The sequence below is a fragment of the Podarcis erhardii genome (genome assembly GCF_964252035.2).
Source record: "Podarcis erhardii genome assembly, chromosome: 9".
Taxonomy (NCBI): domain Eukaryota; kingdom Metazoa; phylum Chordata; class Lepidosauria; order Squamata; family Lacertidae; genus Podarcis; species Podarcis erhardii.
The window spans coordinates 63,738,479-63,762,161 of NC_138512.1; the positions used below are offsets into that span (position 1 = coordinate 63,738,479).

The 23,683-nt window shown below is 42.0% G+C and overlaps 1 protein-coding gene across 6 annotated transcripts in view; it reads right to left on the reverse strand.

Annotated features, from left to right (window-relative positions):
* The window catches only part of CCSER1 (coiled-coil serine rich protein 1), a 715,014-nt gene that overhangs the window by 290,573 nt on the left and 400,758 nt on the right, over positions 1-23,683 (reverse strand). For all 6 annotated transcript variants that reach the window (XM_081876745.1, XM_081876744.1, XM_081876746.1 and 3 more), the window contains one exon: positions 354-431. In XM_081876745.1, coding sequence (XP_081732871.1) covers positions 354-431 — 78 coding nt within the window. The remainder of the gene's footprint in view (positions 1-353; positions 432-23,683) is intronic.

The following is a 23,683-nucleotide window of genomic DNA, read 5'->3' on the forward strand; positions in this document are numbered from 1 at the left end:
AATACGTTCATTAAGTTGTTAATAAGTAGGTAAATGCTTTTTACAATATTTGAAAATAGGGAAAGACTTCAAATTCTACTAATACATATTCTCCATGAACATTCCTGCACAAATTCTAGAGAGTAAAAGGGAATTGTTGGTAAAACAAGCAATTAATAGGACATTGGTATGCTGGCAGGTTGCTGTAATTATCTTCTTTTTTTCTGTTGCAGAAGGCATTTGAGAATCATTTAAGAGCGAAAGATGAATGGTGTTGCACTTTTACATCAGCAGTAGCAAAGGAAAATAGGCTGGTAGAGATTTAAATATCAATACAGAAGATAAAAGAAAAACTGTTTAAAACAGCTACTTACATCGTGGCCTACAAGTTCAGTCTGTGTGGATTTATCTACTTGAGAGGCAAGAGTCCTCTGTAAATATTGGGCTTTTTCCTGTGAAAGAAAACAAGACAAGACAAAACACTCCAGGTTAGTCATATTTTTCTTCCTTGGTTCTTCAGCTACCAACATCCAAAAACAAGAGGTCCAAATATCATACAGTAACAGGTTGCTGGGAAACAGGAGTTATTATAGTACTATTCTCAAGGTAAAATTTGTTCCCCTGATGCTGTTTTGCTGGTCCATTTATTAGTCAGCTGCTGAGATCATATATTAGATGCAGTATTAAAGGGAGACCACCACTGGCATGATTTGCAAAGGACCATTTCACAGGAAACTGATTTAAGACTTTAAAACATTTTTAAAAACAAAAATAAAAATCTGCAATCTTACACTCTGGAGAAGTTACAAGAATTTTACACACTAAACCATCTGTTATATAACGTGAAGATGTATAGACTCTTGGTTTCCAATTGTTCAGACAAGGAATACAAAAACACAACAAAACTGCAGAGATGAAAACTGCGGGAGAAATATATGTTTCCATGGTACATAAGGGGGAAAGCACATTATTATTATTATTCCTAGGTTTTATTTCTCCCCCTTTATCTAACTCCTAAGTGAATTCCTTAGTTCATTTTTCTCAGCTGATTTCATTAGGAAATGCATTATCCATTTCAGGCTCTAATCAACCTCAGTTCCATTGACATCTCATCTAAGGGCAAATGAATCAGCCTGTTTTCTCTCTGTCACTTTTGTATGCATTCGCTCATAAATAAATCTTTCCTATCCTGTCTCTATGCTAGTCTGCTAATGTCAAATAGTTCCATTTGAATGCAAACTCTCTATTTTTAGTACATTCTTTCAAAACACACATTTTGAAACACATTTTCTCTCAAAAATATACAATGCAAGCATATTTTGATGCATTAAAAAAATAAATAAATGGAAAATGCAGATAACTCTGAGTTGTCCTTGGTACCCTGAGCTCTGTTTTATCCTAAACTCCTGCTTTCCTTACTGACTTCTGCTTAGTCAGCATTACCTATAAATGCTTCCAGACTATCTTCCAGTTCTTGTCAGACCAACAGAGCACATTCATGACTCTTGTTTTCAGAGCTATCTTTTCTGTCTGCTTGTTCCAAATCCAGTTCAGCAGATTCCTTCCCTTCGATCAACCCTCAGCTTCTGTCATCCAAAGGATACTGAATGGCAGGAAATTAGGGAAAGACAGAAGAAAGTAATTCTACACCAGGGATGGGGAACCTCAGGTCTGAGGCCCTCCATGCCTCTCCTATCTGGCCCTCAGAACTCTCCCCGGCCCCCACAACCTCTCTGCTCTTGGTGAACCATGAAGAGTGGTGGGTTTACAGCTCTGTCCCCAGGAGGAGGAAAAAATGTGTGGCTGCTGTAAATCTCGAGGCCACAATAAGGGAAGCAGATTTGTTCACCAAGAACAGGGAGCACCTTCATATCTAATATCAGATAATTGGTTGATTAACACTGTTGTGAAATTTTCAACTACAGGCTATTATTTTTGTTTAACACACACACACACACACACCCTCTTCTTATGTGTTAAGCCTTGTCACTTTTGTAGCTTTGGCTTGTTAAATTATTAACTACTGAATACAAAATTGCAGCAACAAGTTTACAGGGCATGTGCTGGTTATTTGAAATATTGAGTAGTATCATGGGTTCTAAACAAAGTCATAAAACATTTCCCTGGCGTAAATGAACTTCATAAAAGTGACAATCTGGCCTGCAAATATAATTTTCTGCAACAGGCCCTGTATCAATCAATGGCTAATAAAATGCTAAGCTTCATAACATCCTAAAACAGGTCCCCCCTCCCCCACAAGTTAGAGCACATGTTGTGAACCAGCATCTTGAGGCACGTGTTTTGTAGATTAAAACCAAAAGTTTCACACTTTACTCAAAAAATGTTCCTCAATCCTCTCTTAAAATAGCAACATTCCTGCTCTCCAAAGCACTGAATGGAAGGTGCATCTACAAAGTGTCTTGATTTTTCAAGGCACATTTCAGCTTTTATTGTGGTACAGATTTGGGGAATCACTATTCTAAATGCCAAGAAGTTTGTATTTTGCAGCTTGTACAATTACAGTTCAGTGTTTGTTAGATGTGCATCCAAGTCAACATCTTTAGGAGTGTGCTTTCCAAACTTTTCATGTTGGTGACACACTTTTTATACCTGCATCATTTCACAGCACAGCAATTCAATTTTACTAGCAAACCGGAGGTTAAACTAACCCATGGGTAGGCAAACTAAGGCCTGGGGGCCGGATCCAGCCCAATCAGCTTCTAAATCCGGCCCGCGGACGGTCCGGGAATCAGCGTGTTTTTACATGAGTAGAATGTGTGTTTTTATTTAAAATGCATCTCTGGGTAATTTGTGGGGCATAGGAATTTGTTCATTCCCCCCCCACAAGGTCTGAGGGACAGTGGACCAGCCCCCTGCTGAAAAAGTTTGCTGACCCCTGAACTAACCCCCTTCCATCCCTGGGAGAAGTGCAGGGAGTGGTTGCATGACACACCTATACACTGCAGCCGACACAATAATGTGTTGTGACACACAGTTTGTACAGTGGTACCTCGGGTTAAGTACTTAATTCATTCCGGAGGTCCATTCTTAACCTGAAACTGTTCTTAACCTGAAGCACCACTTTAGCTAATGGGGCCTCCTGCTGCTGCCGCCGCACCGCTGGAGCACAATTTCTGTTCTCATCCTGAAGCAAAGTTCTTAACCTGAAGCACTATTTCTGGGTTAGCGGAGTCTGTAACCTGAAGCATATGTAACCTGAAGCGTATGTAACCTGAGGTACCACTGTAAAGTTCTGTGCTAGAGGCTCACACCGGAATCATCTTTAGAAGGAAGTGTGATCTTTTAATCCTATTTACTTGCAGCAAATATTTGAGTTGGCTAGGATGGCAAATCACTCATATCTACCCATCTCCAGTACAACCAAAAGGCCAATCGTCAACACTAGTTGGAGAGTATAATGACAACACATGGACAGAGATGGGCTGTAGGTAGTGATGAGACTAGCTAATATCCAGTTCACCATAACCAGATTTCACGAATGTGGTTTTTATCACAAACAACAGAGAAACTCACATTCATGTAGATCGTATCGTAAAACCTTTATTTGCATCACATACAACATCCAAAACAAATCAATACAGAATTACCACTTCCCCAGTAGCACAAAACATTTGCTAAAAGAAAGGAGGCAGAGCAGTCTAGCATCATATCTCTTGGTCTCCAGGGAGATCAGACGTCTGCAGTGTATTTCGACGACAAAAAACCAAATAGAGATATTTAGCCACTAACTTGGTGAGCTCCTGATCATTCCCCAGTAATAGAAAATGTATGACCTCTGACTCTGGTTTCCATTTGGGGATACAGAGTTGATCTAGAAATTGCTGGGGGAGATCATTCATATATATGTGCCAGAAAGACAGAAAACACCAAACACACTGTACCAACATGAAAAATCCCCAAGAGAGAGAGAGTCTGTCATCTCTGACCACTGACCATCTTGGCCAGCCACGAAGGACACTGAGATCCAACAATATCTGAGAGGAACAGGTTCCCCATGTCTGGTCTATTATAACTGGAAGTGATGCTACAAGATATCAGGCAGAAGTCTTTCCCAGCACCTGCTGTAGAGAACATTATCTCTGTTGAATCCTTGGTATTTCAACAAAACTTGAACCCTTCTCATGGTGGGCCTGTGGCCTTTGAGTCTTACATGCTGGCCTCCTCCAAATGGATTTATAGAGATGGCTGGCTACTGGGGATGGTAATTCTCTCTTCTCTGTCCCTGTCTAAAGATAGGTACCTTGGGCTCCTCATGGGAATACACACGTACATTGTACGAGGAAGAGTACACAGAAGGGATTCAATGACCAATCATCATCATGGCTTCCTTGCCATTGCCATTTGATAGCTGGAGTGTTCCCTGAACAGGTACAATAGGAACACAACGGTGTGTGATCTCAGACATGTTCTATATGAGAGCAGTCATTGGCGTTGCTATTGCTGTAGTAACCCTTGGCCCTTCTTGTATTAATTTGCTTTCTGCTTTGCTCCTGGCAGAACACAGGATTACATATATGTATATCAAGTAATGCTGGTGTAGCTTTGGCAGAGTGGCTATTGGCATCAGAGTACCCTAGGATGGGACTGCCTGCCTCTCATTATGAGCATTATAAATAGCAGCAGCTGCTCTCTATGATGCATTATACATGAAAGACTTCCTTTACTATTTATATTCATGGGTAATGGCTTCTACCTGAACATGATTTTATTCAACATTTCCTAAACACACACACACACACACACACACACACACACACATTTCTGATGAGGAATCTATTTTGAAATTACCCCCTAAGTTTAGGTGTATCAAGCAAGAAGATAACACAGGAAACAAAATACACCAGGAACATAAGAAAACAAGGGTGCATTTAAAGAGCTGCTTACACCTCTAAATCATTATACACATAAGGATCTTCCTATACCTGTTGTTTATGTGCCCAGTCCAAATTCAGGTAGGGCACAGAGTAAATGAGAGAAAGGTATAGCATCAGATCCTCCTGGGGACTGTGCTGCTTTTCCTAACGGTGTAATAGCTGGCCCACTGAGCTCAGAATAGCTCTCCAGGGTTTCAGACAGGAAACCCTTCTCGAGCCCTATCTGGAGATTCCAGGGACTGAACTTGGAACACTTTGCATACAAAGTATGCACTTTACCATTGACTTATGAGCCTTGGAAATGTGGTGTGGTTTCTAACAGAGACATCCAACTGTGTTTTGTTGGGGTTTTTTTTGTAAATACATTGAACTACTGATCAATTAATTGTGGTAATATTTTCAGTCAGACAAATCAGTTTTAATCTGTTTGATGAGTTGCACTTTTAGTTACAGGAGCTTATCTGAAATGATGCTCTTAATTTTCCTCTATTGTTTCATTCAGAATATTGAGCAGATCGCATTGATAGAAACTGTAGGACATATTATTGGACGATAACTAATTAAGTCACAGTCAGCGTGCACCAACTGAAATCCATGGACACAAATTACTTAAGTCTGTCGATTTCCATGGGTCTGCGCAGGGTTAGGTATCAACATTAAGCATTACATTAAAGCAGAGTTTTGTTTTGTTTTGTTGATGATGAGAACATTGCACCTTCACACAACCATACTTCAGAATGATTGAATGGACGTTGCTATACTTGTTCCAGGTGACTGAAGGACAGATATTTAGTAGAAGAGGTATGAGAGAGGGGAAGGGGAAGCATGCCAGGAGTTGACCTAATACTGAATATGACTTGCAGTGTTTTGTAATTACTGAATCATAGCTCTGAAGAGATGGAAAGCAGAAGCAATTTTTAATAAATTGTGTTGGATAACTGGAACTCAAAAAGGCAATACGAAACATCATCATAGTGGAAATAAAGTGCTAGATTAGAAAGGGCAGGCTAAAAAGAGGCAAAAATCCATATGCAATGCATATGTTACAAGAGTACAGGTATAGTCATAAGCACTTTTCTGCCTGGATGCTTAGCAAAGAAGTTCAAATCATAATAAAGTGTTTGATGAAGAGGTCACAACCATCAAGGTATGACAAAAAACAACAACCCACAAATGAGCAAGAAGGTAGATATGTGCATACAGGTGTGATATGGGGGAAAGAAGGCAGAACCATGTATACCCTCCAAGCTACAGGAGGAAAGGTGGGATATAAATGTAATAAGAAGAGTTTGGATTTGATATCCCGCTTTATCGCTACCCGAAGGAGTGTCAAAGCGGCTAATATTCTTCTTTCCCTTCCTCCCCCACAACAAACACTCTGTGAGGAGAGTGGGGCTGAGAGACTTCAAAGAAGTCTGACTAGCCCAAGGTCACCCAGCAGCTGCATGTGGAGGAGTGGGGACGCGAACTCGGTTCACCAGATTACGAGACTACCGCTCTTAACCACTATACCACACTACATCATAACAAATAACAACAATAAAATGTAATAATATTTGGGTGTGGGGTATCATTTTCTGGTGTCAGAGGTAGTCCCGGAGGTTATCCCTAATCATATGTTAGCTGCTCAATAACTGATGGCAGAAATATGGTTAAAAGAAAGGGGTGAAAGAAAACCAATAATGTTAAATTCCTCCCCAAACTCTTCAAATAATTTTCCCGGGGGGGGGGGGGTGTTCATCAGGCCTAAAGATAGAAAGATAGATCGTAACTGAAGCCTGCGTTGCTTAGAAAACTCAGTGAAAAAGGTGGAACATCAATGTTCCCAGCTACATAAATAAATGCATTACTAGCAGAGGTAATGTTGGTAATGACATTAGCCAAAGTGGCGTGCTGGGTCCGTAAGCCTTTTTGGCCATTTGGTACAAATCTCTGACTGCAATGTTAGTGAGGCCAATGCCAGTCACTTTCCAGATAGATTTTAGTGGCAGGTGCATTAGTCAGTTAGATTGTAGAAATCATTACACTAAGCTTATTCCAATTGCAACTAATGTTTATTGATGGCTCTTGACATTAATTAAATCTCACTGTTCTGTGCTTCCAATATTTTACTGCCTACCTAGCTCAGAGACGGGAGGATATTAAGACACGGTAAGCTCAATTATGAAGGAGAGCGAAAGAAAATGGAAGTTTTCATTAAAATTTACGTCCATCCATTCTGTCTTTCTAAGCACTAGGACATGAGAGCACTAAATGTATGGCAAGCAAAACACTGTTAATTTTAACAACATTCAACCGGGAAACATTGGCCTGTGTGTAAAAAAAAAGCCCTCAAAAGACAGATCTAGCTTTCTATTAGTGTATGGTTCATTGTTGCATGAACAAGGAGGGATGAGCTTGGGCTGGCTCATTCCACCCCTCCCCTTGACACATGAGGTGGGGAGATATGAAGCTACCATTCCCAGGACTTTGTTGTTGCATCTGAACTTGGGAAACAGTGGTTTCTGCCAACACCAGTTCATTAAACCCCAGCCAACAAAATACAGTGGTACCCCGCAAGACGAACGCCTCGGAAGACGAATAACTCGCTAGACGAATGAGTTTTTCATTTTCTTAGCCGCTTCGCAAGACACATTTCCCTATGGGCTTGCTTCGCAAAACGAAGCTTGCCCCGCAAGCTCCGGGGATAGCGGGGACCGCAGCGCGTCTTCCCCGCTGTCCCCGGACCTCTTTTGAAGCAAGGGGCAGCGGGGAGAAGATTGCTTCTCCCCGTTGCCAGCCCCACAATCTCCGGGAACAGAGGGGGAGGCGCGCGCGCCTTCCCCTCTCTCCCCGGACCCCTTTTGAACCAAGGGGCGGCAACAGGGAGAAGTGATCTTCTCCCCGTTGCCGCCCCTTGCTTCAAAAGAGGGGACAGAGGGGAAGGCGCGCGGCGCTTCCCCTCTGTCCCCGGACGGTCTCCAAAGGAATGCATTGATTGATTTTCAATGCATTCCTATGGGAAACCATGCTTCGCAAGACAAAAAACTCGCAAGAAGAAAAAACTTGTGGAACAAATTAATTTCGTCTTGCGAGGCACCACTGTACCGAAGTAGGATTGCCATATCTAAAACACAATCAGCCAGCAGCCTATCATAAACAGTCAATTACTCCTCTAGCCAGATGATCCTGTCTCCCTTCGCTTTGTACTCTTATCTAAGCAGAGTCCTCAGCTCATTTAACAGCACTTTCAAGCACTCGGCTTCTTTTCCAATCTATTCCTTACTCTTTCTTATTAGAACAGAATCCTGCTGGATCAGAACCAAGGCCTATCTGGTCCAGCATCCTGTTACCTTTCAAGTCCTTCTTAGGTGTCCTCCTCCATGAAACTCTAATAGTTGAGCTGTGCCCCACCCTCACAGGTAAGGGCATTGCACCTGCCATCCATGGATAAGGTTGGAAGGATGTCTGGAAAGTGAAGCCTACAATACACACATGGTCTACAGTTTCTCTCCATAATTGGGAATGGCTGAACCCAAAGGGTTCTCAATCACAGGGAGAGCCTACATTCAGACAGCCGGTTCCCCTTTATTGACGTTCTCCCCAAGATGGAGAGACTAGATGTGGTGAGGTCAGCAGAAAACTTGTAAGGAGGCAGAACTCCACTCTCCCCCACCCCATGATGAAAATTGCGTAGAGAGGACTTAACAATTCATTCAGTATACCAAAAATACCTATACTGAAGATGCAGCAATTTCCAAAATGGCTTAAATTTAATCAATTGACAAATTAATTAAGAGGCAGGTGATTAATAGCTTAAACATTATTTAATTACTTGAGAGTCATGGTCCTTGAGATCCCAGCAACTGGATCTTTTAGATGCATCTCTCTCATTTAACATAAAAACATGTGTCCATATTTTCATCTTAACAAATATGTAATGATGATGATAATAAACACTTATTGAAATAGATTATTCTGACACAATGCTGCTAAAATATAACCTGAAGTTATCCAGGCAATCTTTATTTGCATTAGATTATAGCAGTTAATTACATGTTCACTTTCATTTTCTGCCTGGGCTAAATATAGTTAATTTTTTAAGATATTATTCACTTATGTTTTTACAACTACTAATGAAAGAGGTAACACTTACTGCTAGTGGACTGATTCAGTGTAGGATTAGATATAAGAGTTCCTGAACAAAATGTGATTTTGTACTTAAATCCTTTGCTAAGGTCAAAGAGCCAGCATATTTATTCTCAAAGGCAAAGTGGAAAAGACAGAAACACAGATGGCTATCCATACCCCATTATTTTGGAGTAGCCTTGGTTGAAACAAGCAGCACTGCTTGAGAGTTAACTAACAATGGACCACAGGCCATAGGATTCAACCATTAGCTGTGAAATATGTGCATATATATATATATATATATATATGCTTTCGTAGATTTTCACGGGTACAGGAATGCAGGTTTTGGTGTCCTCGGGTGTCTTCCCGTGTAAAAGTTGGGGTGTCTAGGCGACATTTCGCTCTGTTCCAGTAACAAGAAGCCGAAAGCACCAGCCTGAAGATGACGAGTGAGACCTCGTCGAAACGTCGCCTAGACACCCCAACTTTTACACGGGAAGACACCCGAGGACACCAAAACCTGCATATATATATATATATATATATATATATATATATATATATATATAATAAAGGCTGGTGCATCTTTTTCATTATCAGAGGCAGACTGGCACTGAGTTTCATGCCTATGAATGTCCAGCGTACTATTAACTTGATGGAACCAAAGAATGTTGTTCATGCAAAAGTAATGACAGATTTCTATGAAAGTCTACCAGAAAGGCCACAAGTACAAGTGATACCAAACGGGATAATTATAATGATGGATGGACGGAACATGCTTGAAAAATGCATAAGTGTTCCCAGGACACACAGAAATTCTGCTGAGTTTAGTCATGTGTTCTCCCTCAAACATTTTCCTATGATTCAGTAACAAATATATTAAATGGAAGTATTATTAATGCAACATACGACCTTTCGTCAGGCTAGTGGGGGAAAATGCCTTCTACAAAGCAGATGGATGTAGGAAAGATGGAATGATCCATCTCCCTCTGCAGGCTTGCTACATTTCTGTGGTGGTTGTGGGGAAATAAACTTTATTTTCTCTGCACCTAGCATGGAAACCAACCAGGCTGGCCGAATAGGGGAAGAACCATCTGTCTCACCCACACCAAAGGCTTCCTATGCCTACCAGGCCAGTTTAAAAACATGCCTGTATTAATGCTACAATATTACATTATGATGTGTGAGTGGATGCTCCCAAAATCTGCTCCAGAGGGTATGACAACACTCCAGAGAAGATGCTGAAGGTGTGCAGGAAACTGGAGGAGGGAAGAGAGGAAAGTGAGGTTCTTTTGCATGAGTGGCACTCTGTTCCACTCATGCAACTCATAATAATAACACCTTTATTGTCAATGTATAACCTGTGTACAATGAAATTAACAATGAAATGCACTGTCTCATGGGTTGCTTAGATACCCTGCCCCCTGCCCAGAAGCAGAAATCTTTTGATTAGAAGACTCACACACAAACACAAAGAACACCACTAATAAAAAACAGAGTTTAGCCCTATCTTTTGAAAAGCTCTGTGGATATGGGGCCCCCACATGCAGAAGCTGCATGCATGAACAGGGACTCTTCAGAAAGCAAGGTCCCTCAATAATGCACAAACCCTATGAGCATTCAATAATTATATAGACCATGTGCACATATGAAGCTAAGAGGTAGGGACTGTGGGTTGGAGTAACCTAAAAAGCACCATCAGTGGAAGCCTGTGCAAAACAGGTATTTCTCCCCCACTCTAACACCCCCCAATTTGGTTTGGGGTGGTTGGGGGAATCCCAAGAACAGCACACTGGGGGAAGAGCGAGGGGACTGTTTTATCGAGCAAGGTGAAACTCTTATGTAGATGGAACGTCTGACATTGAATTCCACCCATATTTTGCATTTACAATCCTGCTACTCTCTCTACACATTCATTCTACATTCATGTGAAATGACTATATAAAAATGGCCGCTTACTTCTTCCCTGGGTGGGCAGCATTTGCAGCCCCGTAGGTTCGGCCACCATCCCGGCAACCACATCCCAGATGTCTGGCTTGCCATTTGGGAATTTTCCCTGATCGACTGGACAGCAGAGCGAATCTGCCTGCCGGGGGGGGGGGGGATTTAAATTGGTGAATCAGAATCACCTGGTAGACAGGGCCTTGCTGGCTGACCAGGCATTGGTTGCATATTGTGATGTATAAAAGCTGGCTGCATGTGGCTCCTGCAGCACGGTCAGCAGAAGAGCAAACCCTCTCTCTCTCCTTTAACATTAACTGTTTATTGCATTCCTGGTCAATTATTTATTGTGTATTTTAAACATACCTCCTTTCCAGGCTTCTGTTTTAACATTGTGTATTCCTTCAGTTTTCATCTATTTAACCATGATTCGATCTCTTGAGTTTCATGACCTTGCTATGGTTGCCAATGGTTGTCATATTCGGAGCTGGGAAGGAAATTCCCTGTAGCCAAATCGGCCGGCCTAGAGGTTTTGCCTTCCCCATAGTGAATTGTCGCATTGGGTTGAGTCCTAGTCTTCAAGCTTTTCGCTGATGTGGTGTGTTACCCTGACCAGAACCAGCAGCATACTCAGGGTACCCCGTTAGAGGAGTCTTGGTGGAAGTCTCTGTCTGTTCAGAAGCCAAACTTGGGGACAGAAGGGCCATAGAGCTTCCAGCAGTGGCCTTAGGATGGCCACCTCAGTAGTTCATCATCTTGTGGAGGCCATAATCCTTGGCACAACCCTGAAATGTTTCAACCCTCTGGCAGGAGGCTAAAATGGATACACACCCAATGCCTGAGCCAAAAATCTACCTACATCTGTAATGAATATAGTGGTGGCCATTTTGAACCCATGTTGTTGCCTTCTTGAGTTTATTTCATCACACCTTACTTTGGTCACTGCTGGGGGAGGGTGGGGCTGAGACTGGCACCACAATGGCTCTTCCAATGAGGGAAAAGGACTCTTGCCTATGGGAAAAAAGTCATTGGATATCGTTTCAGCTCAGCTCCAAGTTCGAAATGTTTGTGTGCATCCTGGAAGTGCAATCCCCTTTCAGCATAAGAGGATTTGGTTCTTGCTCTACAAGAGCAACTCACTGAGAGGTTTAATTATGTTTGGTAAAGAGCAAACTTTTGCAGTGATGGAGATAAAAACAAAAATTATCTGGGGAGCTGAAATACAGAAACTCATTTGGCGGGCTTAGCATGCCCGGTTTCAGAAGAGGGGAGGAACAGACAGTGGTGTTATGTCCAGCTGTGCATAATACAGATGAGAAAACAAGCTTAGTTAAAATGGATCCTGAATTAAACTTTGCCCAGTTCTTGAACCAAAGTGATGAACCCTTTGAGATCACCCCCAACCCCTCTAATTAGAACATTTCTGTAAGCATGAAAGTTGCAAGGACAAAATAACCGATTTTAAACATATGCACAATTTTTGTTTACATTTTCACATTTTTAAAAAGCACTGGCAGATGCTGTGTGTCCCTGGGGCCCCAGCAATCAAATGTTCATTCCAAGGACCTTTTGCTCTATTTCACATTAGATTTGCATATAAAGGATTCAAGCCAATGCTTCTTACAGAAACTCCTAAAGGGTCTGGTCCAAAGTCAAGGAGCATGTAGGAATGCTTGTGGTTTGGCATAAAGTCATGAACAAAATATTTTAGGGCAACTATGGTATGTTTCAGATATTGTTAAAACAAACAAACCCCAAAGGCATTTTTTCGAAAGCTTTGTGTACTGCATACATGGTTCTCCTCTTCCTCATTGACTTTCCACAACAGGCCCGTGAGTGGCAGTGACTGGGTCACCAGTTAACCTCATAGCCCCATGGAGATTTGAACCTTGATCTTCCAGGTTCTAGACCAACATTCTAATAATTATTTGTAATTCTTCATGATAGGTTTTTGGTTTGTTAAATGTATTGTTCCTTTGACATGGTGTGAATCACTTTAGGCATACTTTAAGGTCTGTTATAGGGACGCGGGTGGCGCTGTGGGTTAAACCACAGAGTCTAGGACTTGCCAATCAGAAGGTCGGAGGTTTGAATCCCCGTGACGGGGTGAGCTCCCGTTGCTGGGTCCCTGCTCCTGCCAACCTAGCAGTTTGAAAGCACGCCAAAGTGCAAGTAGATAAATAGGAACCGCTCCTGTGGGAAGGTAAATGGCATTTCCGTACACTGTTCTGGTTCGCCAGAAGCGGCTTAGTCATGCTGTCCACATGACCCAGAAGCTGTACGCTGGCTCCCTCGGCCAATAAAGTGAGATGAGCACCGCAACCCCCGACTAGACCTAATGGTCAGGGGTCCCTTTACCTTTACCTTAAGGTCTGTTATACACACATTTTAAATTCTCTTGCCTTTCATAATGGGTCAGCTCTGAGAAATACCTTTGTTCCATTTATTGTTTAAGGAAAAAAGTGCCCCCGCATGATTATTAATTAATGTGTTGATACTAAGTGCATAACTTTTCATGCCTGGTTCTGATTTCCCCTGCCCCTTGCTCAGTTCAGATGACTTGTTTAAATGGGCAACTGACATATATAGGCAGTTTCAAAGCCACAAATTTCTGCAAATGTTCTACCCCTGTATTAAAATTTATTGGCTAAGAAGAAGAAAAGCCCTGTGATAATGATTGATATTTATATTTGAGGTTTTCTCATAGGAATTGCATTTTAAGTGTTCTTTTCACCTCATTCTCAACTGTGGAGAACTGTAGCATTCTTCCTTTTGTGGTTTAATTGTCACAAGCCCAAAAATCTGTAGTTCAGTGCTGCAATTTTTGAAGCCACCTACAGTTTTAACAATCTGTGGGCATCGGTATGCAATTTGCATTACAATACAGTTCCAGAGGCCCAAAAGCAAATTTTGTTTTTCATATTGCGCTGAACTCTTAAGTCATCTGTCATATTTGGAGGCAGGGAAATTGTTTCAACTAAGCTCACAGATGTTACTGGACAATTCTAAGATTACCTGTAGCTTCACTGAACATTTGTAAGTGGAGGCTCCTGTCAATTTATCCCTTTTATGACTTACAGTTTCTTTCTATAGAAAAGGAGTCACGTTGGTAAAGGTAAAGGTAAAGGTACCCCTGCCCGTACGGGCCAGTCTTGACAGACTCTGGGGTTGTGCGCCCATCTCACTCAAGAGGCCAGGGGCCAGCGCTGTCCGGAGACACTTCCGGGTCACGTGGCCAGCGTGACGAAGCTGCATCTGGCGAGCCAGAGCCGCACACGGAAACGCCGTTTACCTTCCCGCTAGTAAGCGGTCCCTATTTATCTACTTGCACCCGGAGGTGCTTTCGAACTGCTAGGTTGGCAGGCGCTGGGACCGAGCAGCGGGAGCGCACCCCGCCGCGGGGATTCGAACCGCCGACCTTTTGATCGGCAAGCCCTAGGCGCTGAGGCTTTTACCCACAGCTCCACCCGCGTCCCGTCACGTTGGAGCACCCCACAATTGTTTTGCCTGCATGATAGTTACATGTCCAGGGACTATCTCCAGTACTTCTCATTTCATTTAGCAGGTTAAGTCTGATTCCAAGAAATGACACTCCTTTGATGGAGTAGAAAGTATCAGGAGCACAAATTCTCCAACTAGGGTAAACGATCATAATATGTTGGATGGCACAAAGAGAAGAGCTCCACATCCTATCTATGGTGATTCAAGGAGTTAACATTGAAAATAAGTTTCAGCACACAAAATCCTTCTGCGAAATATTGTTTCGAAGATCATCTGGAAAGTCACATCTAGGAGCAACCTACAAAAACCACTTCCTGGGACCCACTCTGATGTTCACAAAAGATCCCTGGAAAAACCTGGTGCAGGCATGGCCCGCTAGCAGAGCCGGCCCACCCATTAGCTGCCTCAGGTGGCAGATCTAGCCTTCTCTGCTGTCACTTGCCACCATGGCTTCCTCTTCCTCCGCTGCTGTCCACCACTGGAGAGAAGAGTGGTATTATGCTCAAATCCTGTTTTGGGGTTTCCTGCAGCCACCTGGCTGGCGACGGCGAGAACAGGATGTTGGACTAGATGGGCCCCTGATCCTGCAGGCTCTTCTCATGTTCTTATTGTCCAAAGGTGAAATTTGTAGTTCTATCCACATTTGTCTCTGGCTCCACCCACCATTGGTTTGTGGACCTCAGAAAGTTGCCCCAGAGGAAAAGGGGACTTTGGGCTGAAAATGGCTCTCCATCCTGGGCCCAAACAGTTTATCCTATAAATGCAAGCTCAATTTGCAAAGGAAGAGAGAGGCAAAGGGCTGTTCTGCATTTTGTAATGATACTTACAGTGCCTATTAACAGTCAGAAATGGAGCATGTAAAGTTACAATAAAAGTTTTGACTGTGGCATTTTTGCCGTTTCTACGTAAGACTGTTCATTGGGTTGATAAAGTAAAACAACGACAACAACGAAAACCAGCTGGAGGAATCGTTTTGGTATGTGAAACCTCTACCTGAACATTCTCTGTTGAACTGCAACTTTCTATTTTCCATTAAACAGACCTCAGTGGGATACACCAATGTTGCTAAACAAACAAGCAAGCAAATGGTGCAAGTCATTGGGCATCATGCAGACTGACCTTCGCTCTTTTCTTCTTTTTGAACTGGCGGCATGGTTCATTTTATTCAAGCTGCTGAAACATTTGTGCTATAATGCATCACATTAAAGCAACCAGCTGTGATGTTTAATTTAAGCTAAAAGTTTATGATCTACAACTACATAATATCTTTGGGAATTGCTCGTTCTGTATGTTGCAGCAGTACCCAAATGTGGAACTAAGTGCTCAGAAAACTTCATCCTGCTTCATGTGAATGGTCCTTAGCCATTACTGGCTATTACTTATAGCAAAATGTATGCTGTGGCAAAGTGCCTGTTTCAGTGCTTGTCTAAAAATAGATTGGCAGCATTCTGAGCTCTCATTTCTTTCTTAAGTAAGTATCACATATTTGACTTCATTATTAGAGCCTGATGCAGAATCTGAACATTTTAAATTCATATTACATGGTGGACTGAAGCAAAATTCCAATCTCTTTCTTAGTATTGTCTTTGGATAAAGTGTAATTGATGGAACGGCTGCCTATCACTTTGAGAATTATGTGAAATTGTATTCCCCATGTTAGGTCAACACAATGGAAGCGGGAAAAGATACCAGTTGAGGGAAAATGCATAAATATATGATAAAGGCTGCTGCCTGGCAATCTTTCCTTTGGTAGTACCAATACAATATCACAATCATTTTTAAAAGCTATGAAGCTTAAATACAAAATAGATCAACTTCCAGCAAAATGCCCTTCATTGTGATAGGAAGTGAGCATATATAAAGGGAAGGAGGAAATATGTATATTGCAAGGATTCTGGGGAGGATTGCAGCTCCCTGCAGGGTTCTTTTCAGTATCTGAGTTGGTGAGCAAGTTTTTCCTTCACTGCAAAAGTCTCCCCAGATGTAGCACTTTTCCCAATAGGAGTGAATGACATCCATTTACTTGAATGGAAGAAATCAGGGGTACCAACTTGAGTAAAATGGGGGGGGAGGGAATAATTGATCACAAGACATGGAGCATGCATACCATTTGAATGAGAGGGTGCAGGTGGCGCTGTGGTCTAAACCACTGAGCCTCTTGGTCTTGTCAATCAGAAGGTTGGCTGTTTGAATCCCCATGAAGGGGTGAGCTCCCGTTGCTCAGTCCCAGCTCCTCCCAACCTAGCAGCTTGAAAGCACGCCCGTGCAAGTAGATAAATAGGTACCGCTCCGGCGGGAAGGTGAACGGCATTTCTGTGCACTCTGGCTTCATCACGGTGTCCCGTTGTGCCAGAAGTGGTTTAGTCATACAAACGCAGCTCCCTCAGCCTGAAAGCGAGATGAGCGCCACAACCCCATAGTTGCCTTTGACTGGACTTAACTGTCCACGGGTCCTTTACCTTTACTTTTTACCATTTGAATGGCAATGCCCATCAATTTTGCAGGGGCCTGCCCCTTCAATAATTTTATATGGGGGGGGTTTGAAGGGGCTTTAACCCATAGGAGATGGCTCCTATGGAAGAAAGAAAGAGAAATGAAAAGGCTCATTTCAGGACACCACTGCAAGCAGGGTTTCTGAGCTTGTTCCCTGTCTGTGGTTGATCCCTGTCATTAAGAATTAAGTCATAACTGCAGAGGCATACCTAGGGGCACAGCCCGGGGGGGGGGGGGACACGACAAAAATCACCTATCAGACTATGCAGCCCCTTAGGTCCCGCTCCTCCCCCCCCCCCCCCGAAGACACTCCACTAGATACTTTTAATGGCAAGGCAATGAAATTAAAACTGTGCAAACAAACAACAATCTAATTGCAGGGCGGAGTTCTAAAGACCCACAAAAATAATGATAATAAATAGCAATAATGTTGCAGCAGCAGCAATTGCACAGTATAAAACTTTTGTCCCTATAGAACTGGTCAAGCAGGGCATTTCACAGTGAGGAAGGCACCACAGAAAGTTGCTTATAAAAAAAAATGTGTGTATTAAGCACACATTTTGTATTAAGCAAGGTTCAAATTCACAAATAAGAAAACCCCCAAAACTTTGATTCGTTTTCATGACATTTTTTTTTAAAATTACAAACTAATGTGGAAATGTGGAACATCAAACTTAATAATGGAAAAACATGTTAAGGAAAGAAACTGAAATGGACCAATCTACCCATCCCTATCATAGCCCCAGATCTGCTGCTTAACAACAAATACCTCACCTCACCTCAGGGATCTGGATCAAAGCCTCCATCACTGGAGAAGGAGTAAACACAGGAACAGGGATGACATCAGGGGTCTGCATCATTGGGCGTCTGCCAAAGCCCATACAGTGGTACCTCTGGTTAAGAACTTAATTCGTTCCAGAGGTCTGTTCTTAAGCTGAAACTGTTCTTAACCTGAGGTACCACTTTAGCTAATGGGGTCTCCCACTGCTGCCACGCCTCCACCGCACGATTTCTGTTCTCATCCTGAGATAAAGTTCTCAACCCGAGTTACTACATTCGGGTTAGCGGAGTCTGTAACCTGAAGCGTTTGTAACCTGAGGTACCACTGTACTGTAATATGGGGACCACTAACTGTGGCCTTTAAAATTTCAGCGGCACCCTCTGCGAGGCCAAAATTTGGTGCCCCCACCACCTTTTGTTTTCCATTCTGCTCAATTCACTATATTATAGTTGTAAAGGCCAGCAGCGCCCTCTAATGTCGGTGCCCCATGTGGTGGAACCGGTTGCACTGCCCCAAAACTGCCTCTGCTGATAGCTATCCCTGGAGACTCTTCTCCTCTTCTTGTTGCTGCCTCAGTCAGTAGTGCACAGAGCAAGGAGTAAGCGGACCTCAAGAGGCCTTGTCCTCTGCCTCTCTCTGGGAGGTGGCACCAATTGGAGAGGAGGCAAGTAAATGCATCAAAAGCAGCAAGGACAAGATGGGCTTACTCAGGTTCCACTGAAAATATCTTACCCAAGGGTCTCTCAAAACCTAGAACTGGCACGATACGGAAAATGTGGAAATGGTAAATGCTAATGTGACAGAAAAGCCCATTAATGCTTTGCAACTCAGGATGAAATCCTATGCCCACTTTCCTTGAAGTAAGACCCACTGAACCCAGTGGGGTTAGATTCTGAGTTGACATGATTGTGGCACTATTAGCTATACCACTACCCTTCTCCAGTGCTAGCACAGATACATTTAAGAACAACATGGTTTTATGATATAACCAGTCTTTTCTCTGAAAGCCAGAAATGCATCAGAAGGAATGATTAAAATGGATGTGGAAGTTAGCACAACTTTTCATAAAAGACCATTAGTGACAACAACCCCCTGTAGCTTGCCAACTTTATTTAGTGTTGCTTGGCCCCAAAGAATGCAAGGGATTCTTTAAAACAACCACCACCAAAAGAAACCTGGGTTTCTGTGGAAGAAAACAAAATGGACATAAATATAATTTCTTCCATGCTGAGAAAAGAATCTATTTATTTTTTCCATGCTGAGAGTTTAGATAATGCTGCACATAAAGCATAGTTTTTATTTTTTGCTGATGGGCAAAGAGTTATTCTGTTGTTAGCTCTACATCTATTAATTTCTCACATGCTCCACACACTTTAACTTCTGTTCAATAAACCTGACGGACCATGTCTTACTTTATCATACCTTGGAGTTGCTCAAAGCCTACGCAGCACGATCAGGGAAGGAACAATATCATGTTCCCACCGGTTTTTGTCTCTGGGTGTACCGAAGGGCCTTGCAAGCAACAATTGTAGCTGAGCTTCAATCAAGTAAACAATTTCCCAAAGAAGATAGGAAGTTCCCTTATAACATGTCACACCACCAGTTCCTCTAGCCTGGTCTGCATTGACCCCTAGGACAGGGGTAGCCAGTGCGGTGCCCTCCAGATGTTACGAATTCCAACTCCCATCATCTTTGACCACTTGGTGTGCTGGCTGGGGCTGATGGGATTTTATAGTCTACAACATCTGGAGGGCATTGCTGTCTGCCTCTGTCCTATAGTTTTATACAGGGTCCCCCTGTCAGCTCTAACTGTAAATGTCACCTAGGATCTTTTCACGTTTCCTACCAATGAGCTACAGCCAAAGAGTTTTAATTATAACCAAAGCCCCCTCTTACGTTATGCTTATTGCATAAGATCCTTTCCACTATTTTGCTGGGGCAAAGGAGGACTTGCCTCTCCACTTCAACATTCTCCCCTGCTCCTAGGTAAACAATAATGAAGATGTTGAAGGAGGAACCAGAACAGTTTGGCTCCTTCCCCCCACAGCCACAGTAAGAAGCCTTGATCCATGGGGGAGAAGTCTCAATTTTGGGTTCTCTAATGTCAGCTTTGTCGCATTCATAACCTGGAGGGTCTCCAGTTCTGTGGCTCCTCCCACATTGTCCAGAGCTTCCATATAACTCTGCCAATGTGAGAAGGACCTGTATTGCTACCACATTTGCAAAGCTAAGCAGGGTCCGGTATGGTTTCAAATTGGATGGGGAACCACACATTAGGATTGGACTAGATGACCCTCAGGATCTCTTCCAACTCTACAATTCTATGATTCTAACCTAAGGATGAAATATACAGCAAATTTACTCTACTTCGCATATGCAGCAGATGAGGGTGTTAAACTGTTTCTGGGATGTACCACTTCAGACTACATATGGAAGACTGAACGATTCTCTCCAGACATTCACAAAGCAAACAAGGCGACAAGGGGGACAATTTGTACCCTAGCTTTCTGTCCAATATGCTAGACTCCTGTAAATGCTTTTTCCTCACGTACTGTTCATGTGATCCCACATCTGCATCTGAATAAACTGTTTCTTGACTCCATTTACTTAGGTGAAGTAGGCCTAAGGAGGACTTATTTCCCAATAAACATATGAAGGATCAGGTTTAAAGGCAGTGTTGTTGTTGTTGTTTTATTTTAAAAAAAAAAAAACCGTATTTCAATGTAACGTTAACCAAGAGAAAATACGATGAGGTGTGGCAGAGTAATGAATTAGTACCATTAGTAGAACTTCCCTGGAACCAGTCTCTCTTCAAATTATCCCGAACAGGGGACTAAAGAAGATAGAGATTTGCATGAAATGGTGGTATATAAATCCAATCAATCAATCAATCAATCAATTTATAGAAGAGTTGGAAAGGACCACAAGGATCATCTAGCCCAACCTCCTGAAATGCAGGGATCTTTCACCCCACATGGGGCTTGAACCCATGACTCTGAAATTGAATCTCATGCTCTACTGACTGAGCTGTAAACAACTTAGTCTTAGAGAGTCAGTCCTTTTGAGTGTTGGGTCAGGTGGCCAAATTGGAAACATTCAAACGTGCAGCCTCTTTCCTACTATTACACCCAGCAGTAAAAAGGAAAACTACTTGTGACAATCTCCTTAAGAATTCCCACTTGGCGGGAGTTGTGACCGCTGAAATTGTGACACGCAGCTTCTAACGCCCTGTCCAAGCTTTTCTCAGACTTGGAGAAAGACTGAGATACAGCCTGCTGTGTGCTATTTCAGAATAACTAGGTTGCTTGTAGTAGATTAAAGGAGAGAAGTGAGTGCATGTAGAGAGATTGATGTATTCAGGAGTGTATGGATCTAATCCTTTTCACAGATTTGTATCACCTTTCTGAGGAGTTCTGATGAACAGTTCAATGACACTCCAGTTGGCAGATGGAAATGTTATTCCTTTGAAGGATGTAGCCTGTACCAGGATTTAACGTCTTACTTTGCTTGCATCAACAAAATCCAAAGGAAAAAGAGAAGTTTACTGTGATGGAAGAGGAGCAGTATAATCTCTGACATCAGGAACAAATCAGAAACTAATGTTGAAGGGGAATAGGCATAAACACAGCCTGAGTCTTGAGAGATCACCTAAGAATTTCTTGAAACACATTGCTTCCTGTCTGGCTAATGAACTGCCAGTTTCATAGATCTGTGGCCTTGAGCTACACAAGAATCAAGTAAGAAATAAGTTCTCTGGTAGTTGAGAATAATACCAGCAACAATAAATAATCATATAAATAAATAACACTGCTCATAGTCAAGTAGTTGTTGATATAAAATAACTTATAAGAAATTATCCGCATTATAAATTACCTTTTTCTGACACTCCCTCCCTCCATTTGTGAAATCTTTTCCTATTAATGAGCCAAGTAAATAAAGACTTTGCCCTGGAGATATTTTTGATCTGTTCCCCACTTGATTGGTCAATGGAGACAGATATTTTATTTTGACTGTGCATGTGGTGAAGGAAAAAAATGGTTCAACAAACCAACAGAAACAAATGCTTAAGGGCAAATTTCCCACTAACATCATTTGTTCAAATTGCAAAGATATTTCATGGCTTGAACTATACAAATCAGGGAAGAGTACTTGGAAACAGTCTTGGATTTTGTATTGAATAATTTTGTATCTATTTAAACAACAACAACTATTATTATTATCTCTTTGACCCACACAGTTTTACAATTCTAATGATAAACCAGCCTATTCCCTACCCCAACTGGATGCCTTCCAGATGTGCACAGTTGTATGTTGTGAATTGCAGCCCTCTCCCAACTTGAAGTATGGTGTCAACAACCCTAACACCTGAGTCAGACCAGTGTCTCACCAAAAGCTCTGTTTCTTTTGAAATACACCTCTACGTTTTCCTATATAATATTCTCTATGTTTCTTGAGGGCCATGGACATGTTGAGATTCCTGCATAACAGGGGGTTGGACTGGATGACCCTCAGGATCCCTTCCAACTCTGCAAATCTATGAGTCTATGAAATCATGAGGCTTGTGCACACCCTACATATATCAACTGCCTACTTGCTATGTACAGCAGAAGCAGTATAGTAAAGTATTCAACCATCAAGCACTTCAATAATAAAGCAAGTTTGTGTATTTTGGTCCAAAATCTGAATAATTCAATCACAACTTTAGGATTTCTTTCAAAACTGCATTTTAGCAAATGAAAAATATATTCTTTAAAAAATATAAAGATATTTAGAGGGACCTATCTCTGCTCTTCTGAAGAAGATTATACAGAAAACATCGATTTTCTTATCATCCTTATTAGGATGCTTATTAAATTTTAACAGTTCAGATTATAGATTTCATTTTTTCCCCTGGAAGCAAAAAACATATGGTCTTGGTAACTAAAGATAAGGATGCTTCAGGAAGGTAAAAAGTACTTAATTACCTAATAAAATTTAAAACAGTTTCATAGAGATTCAATACAAATATAACAAACTTCTATTTTCTAGTGGTTTAGGAAGAGGTAAACAGCCTCTATCATTAAACTCACAGGACGATATTCAGCTAAGAGTAGACCATTTGAAATTGACTGGGTTAAGTTATTTAGCTCAATTGATTTCAAAGCGTCTACTCGCTAACACCCATAGTTTGTTAATGTAATTTAAAACATTTCTTTTTCCTTGAAAAAAATACATACAAATGGAATGAGTTATAGCTTCTTATAGTTCTGTACGAGGCAAAGATGCTTGAATATTTTAATAGACCCGCATTTTGAATTGAAGAACCCTGACCCATATCTCTGAATGAATGTATTAATTGGAATGTAGTTAGTCTTCAGATTTTCCAAGTTATATTATGATGAGGTCTGAGAGCTGCATAAACAAGCAAGCAGTAAGTAGAAAGTAGTAAACAAGCAAACCCCTGTGTTGCAAAATGTCACTCAGCAATATCAGAAGCGACACAATGGCCAGAAACAATTAACAGTATAGAAAACTTTCTGAAATAATACAAAACATCAAAACTATCAAACTGAAGCCTCTGAAAGCAAGCAAGCAAACAAACAAACAATTCAACAGGTTTGTAGCCAAGTACAGTGGTGCCCCGCAAGATGAATGCCTCGCAAGACGAAAAACTCGCTAGACGAAAGACTTTCCGTCTTTTGAGGTGCTTCGCAAGACAAATTTCCCTATGGGCTTGCTTCGCAAGACGAAATGTCTTGCGAGTTCTTGCGAGTTTTTTCCCTTCCCCCCCTTTTTCTAAGCCGCTAAGCCGCTAATAGCCGCTAAGCCGCTAAACCACTAATAGCGCTAATCCGCTAAGCCGCTAATAGCCGTGCTTTGCAAGACGAAAAAACAGCAAGACGAAGAGACTTGCGGAACGGATTAATTTCGTCTTGCGAGGCACCACTGTAGCTACAAAGCCTGCCTGCCACATAAGAATGGCAGAGAAACAAAATTACACTTC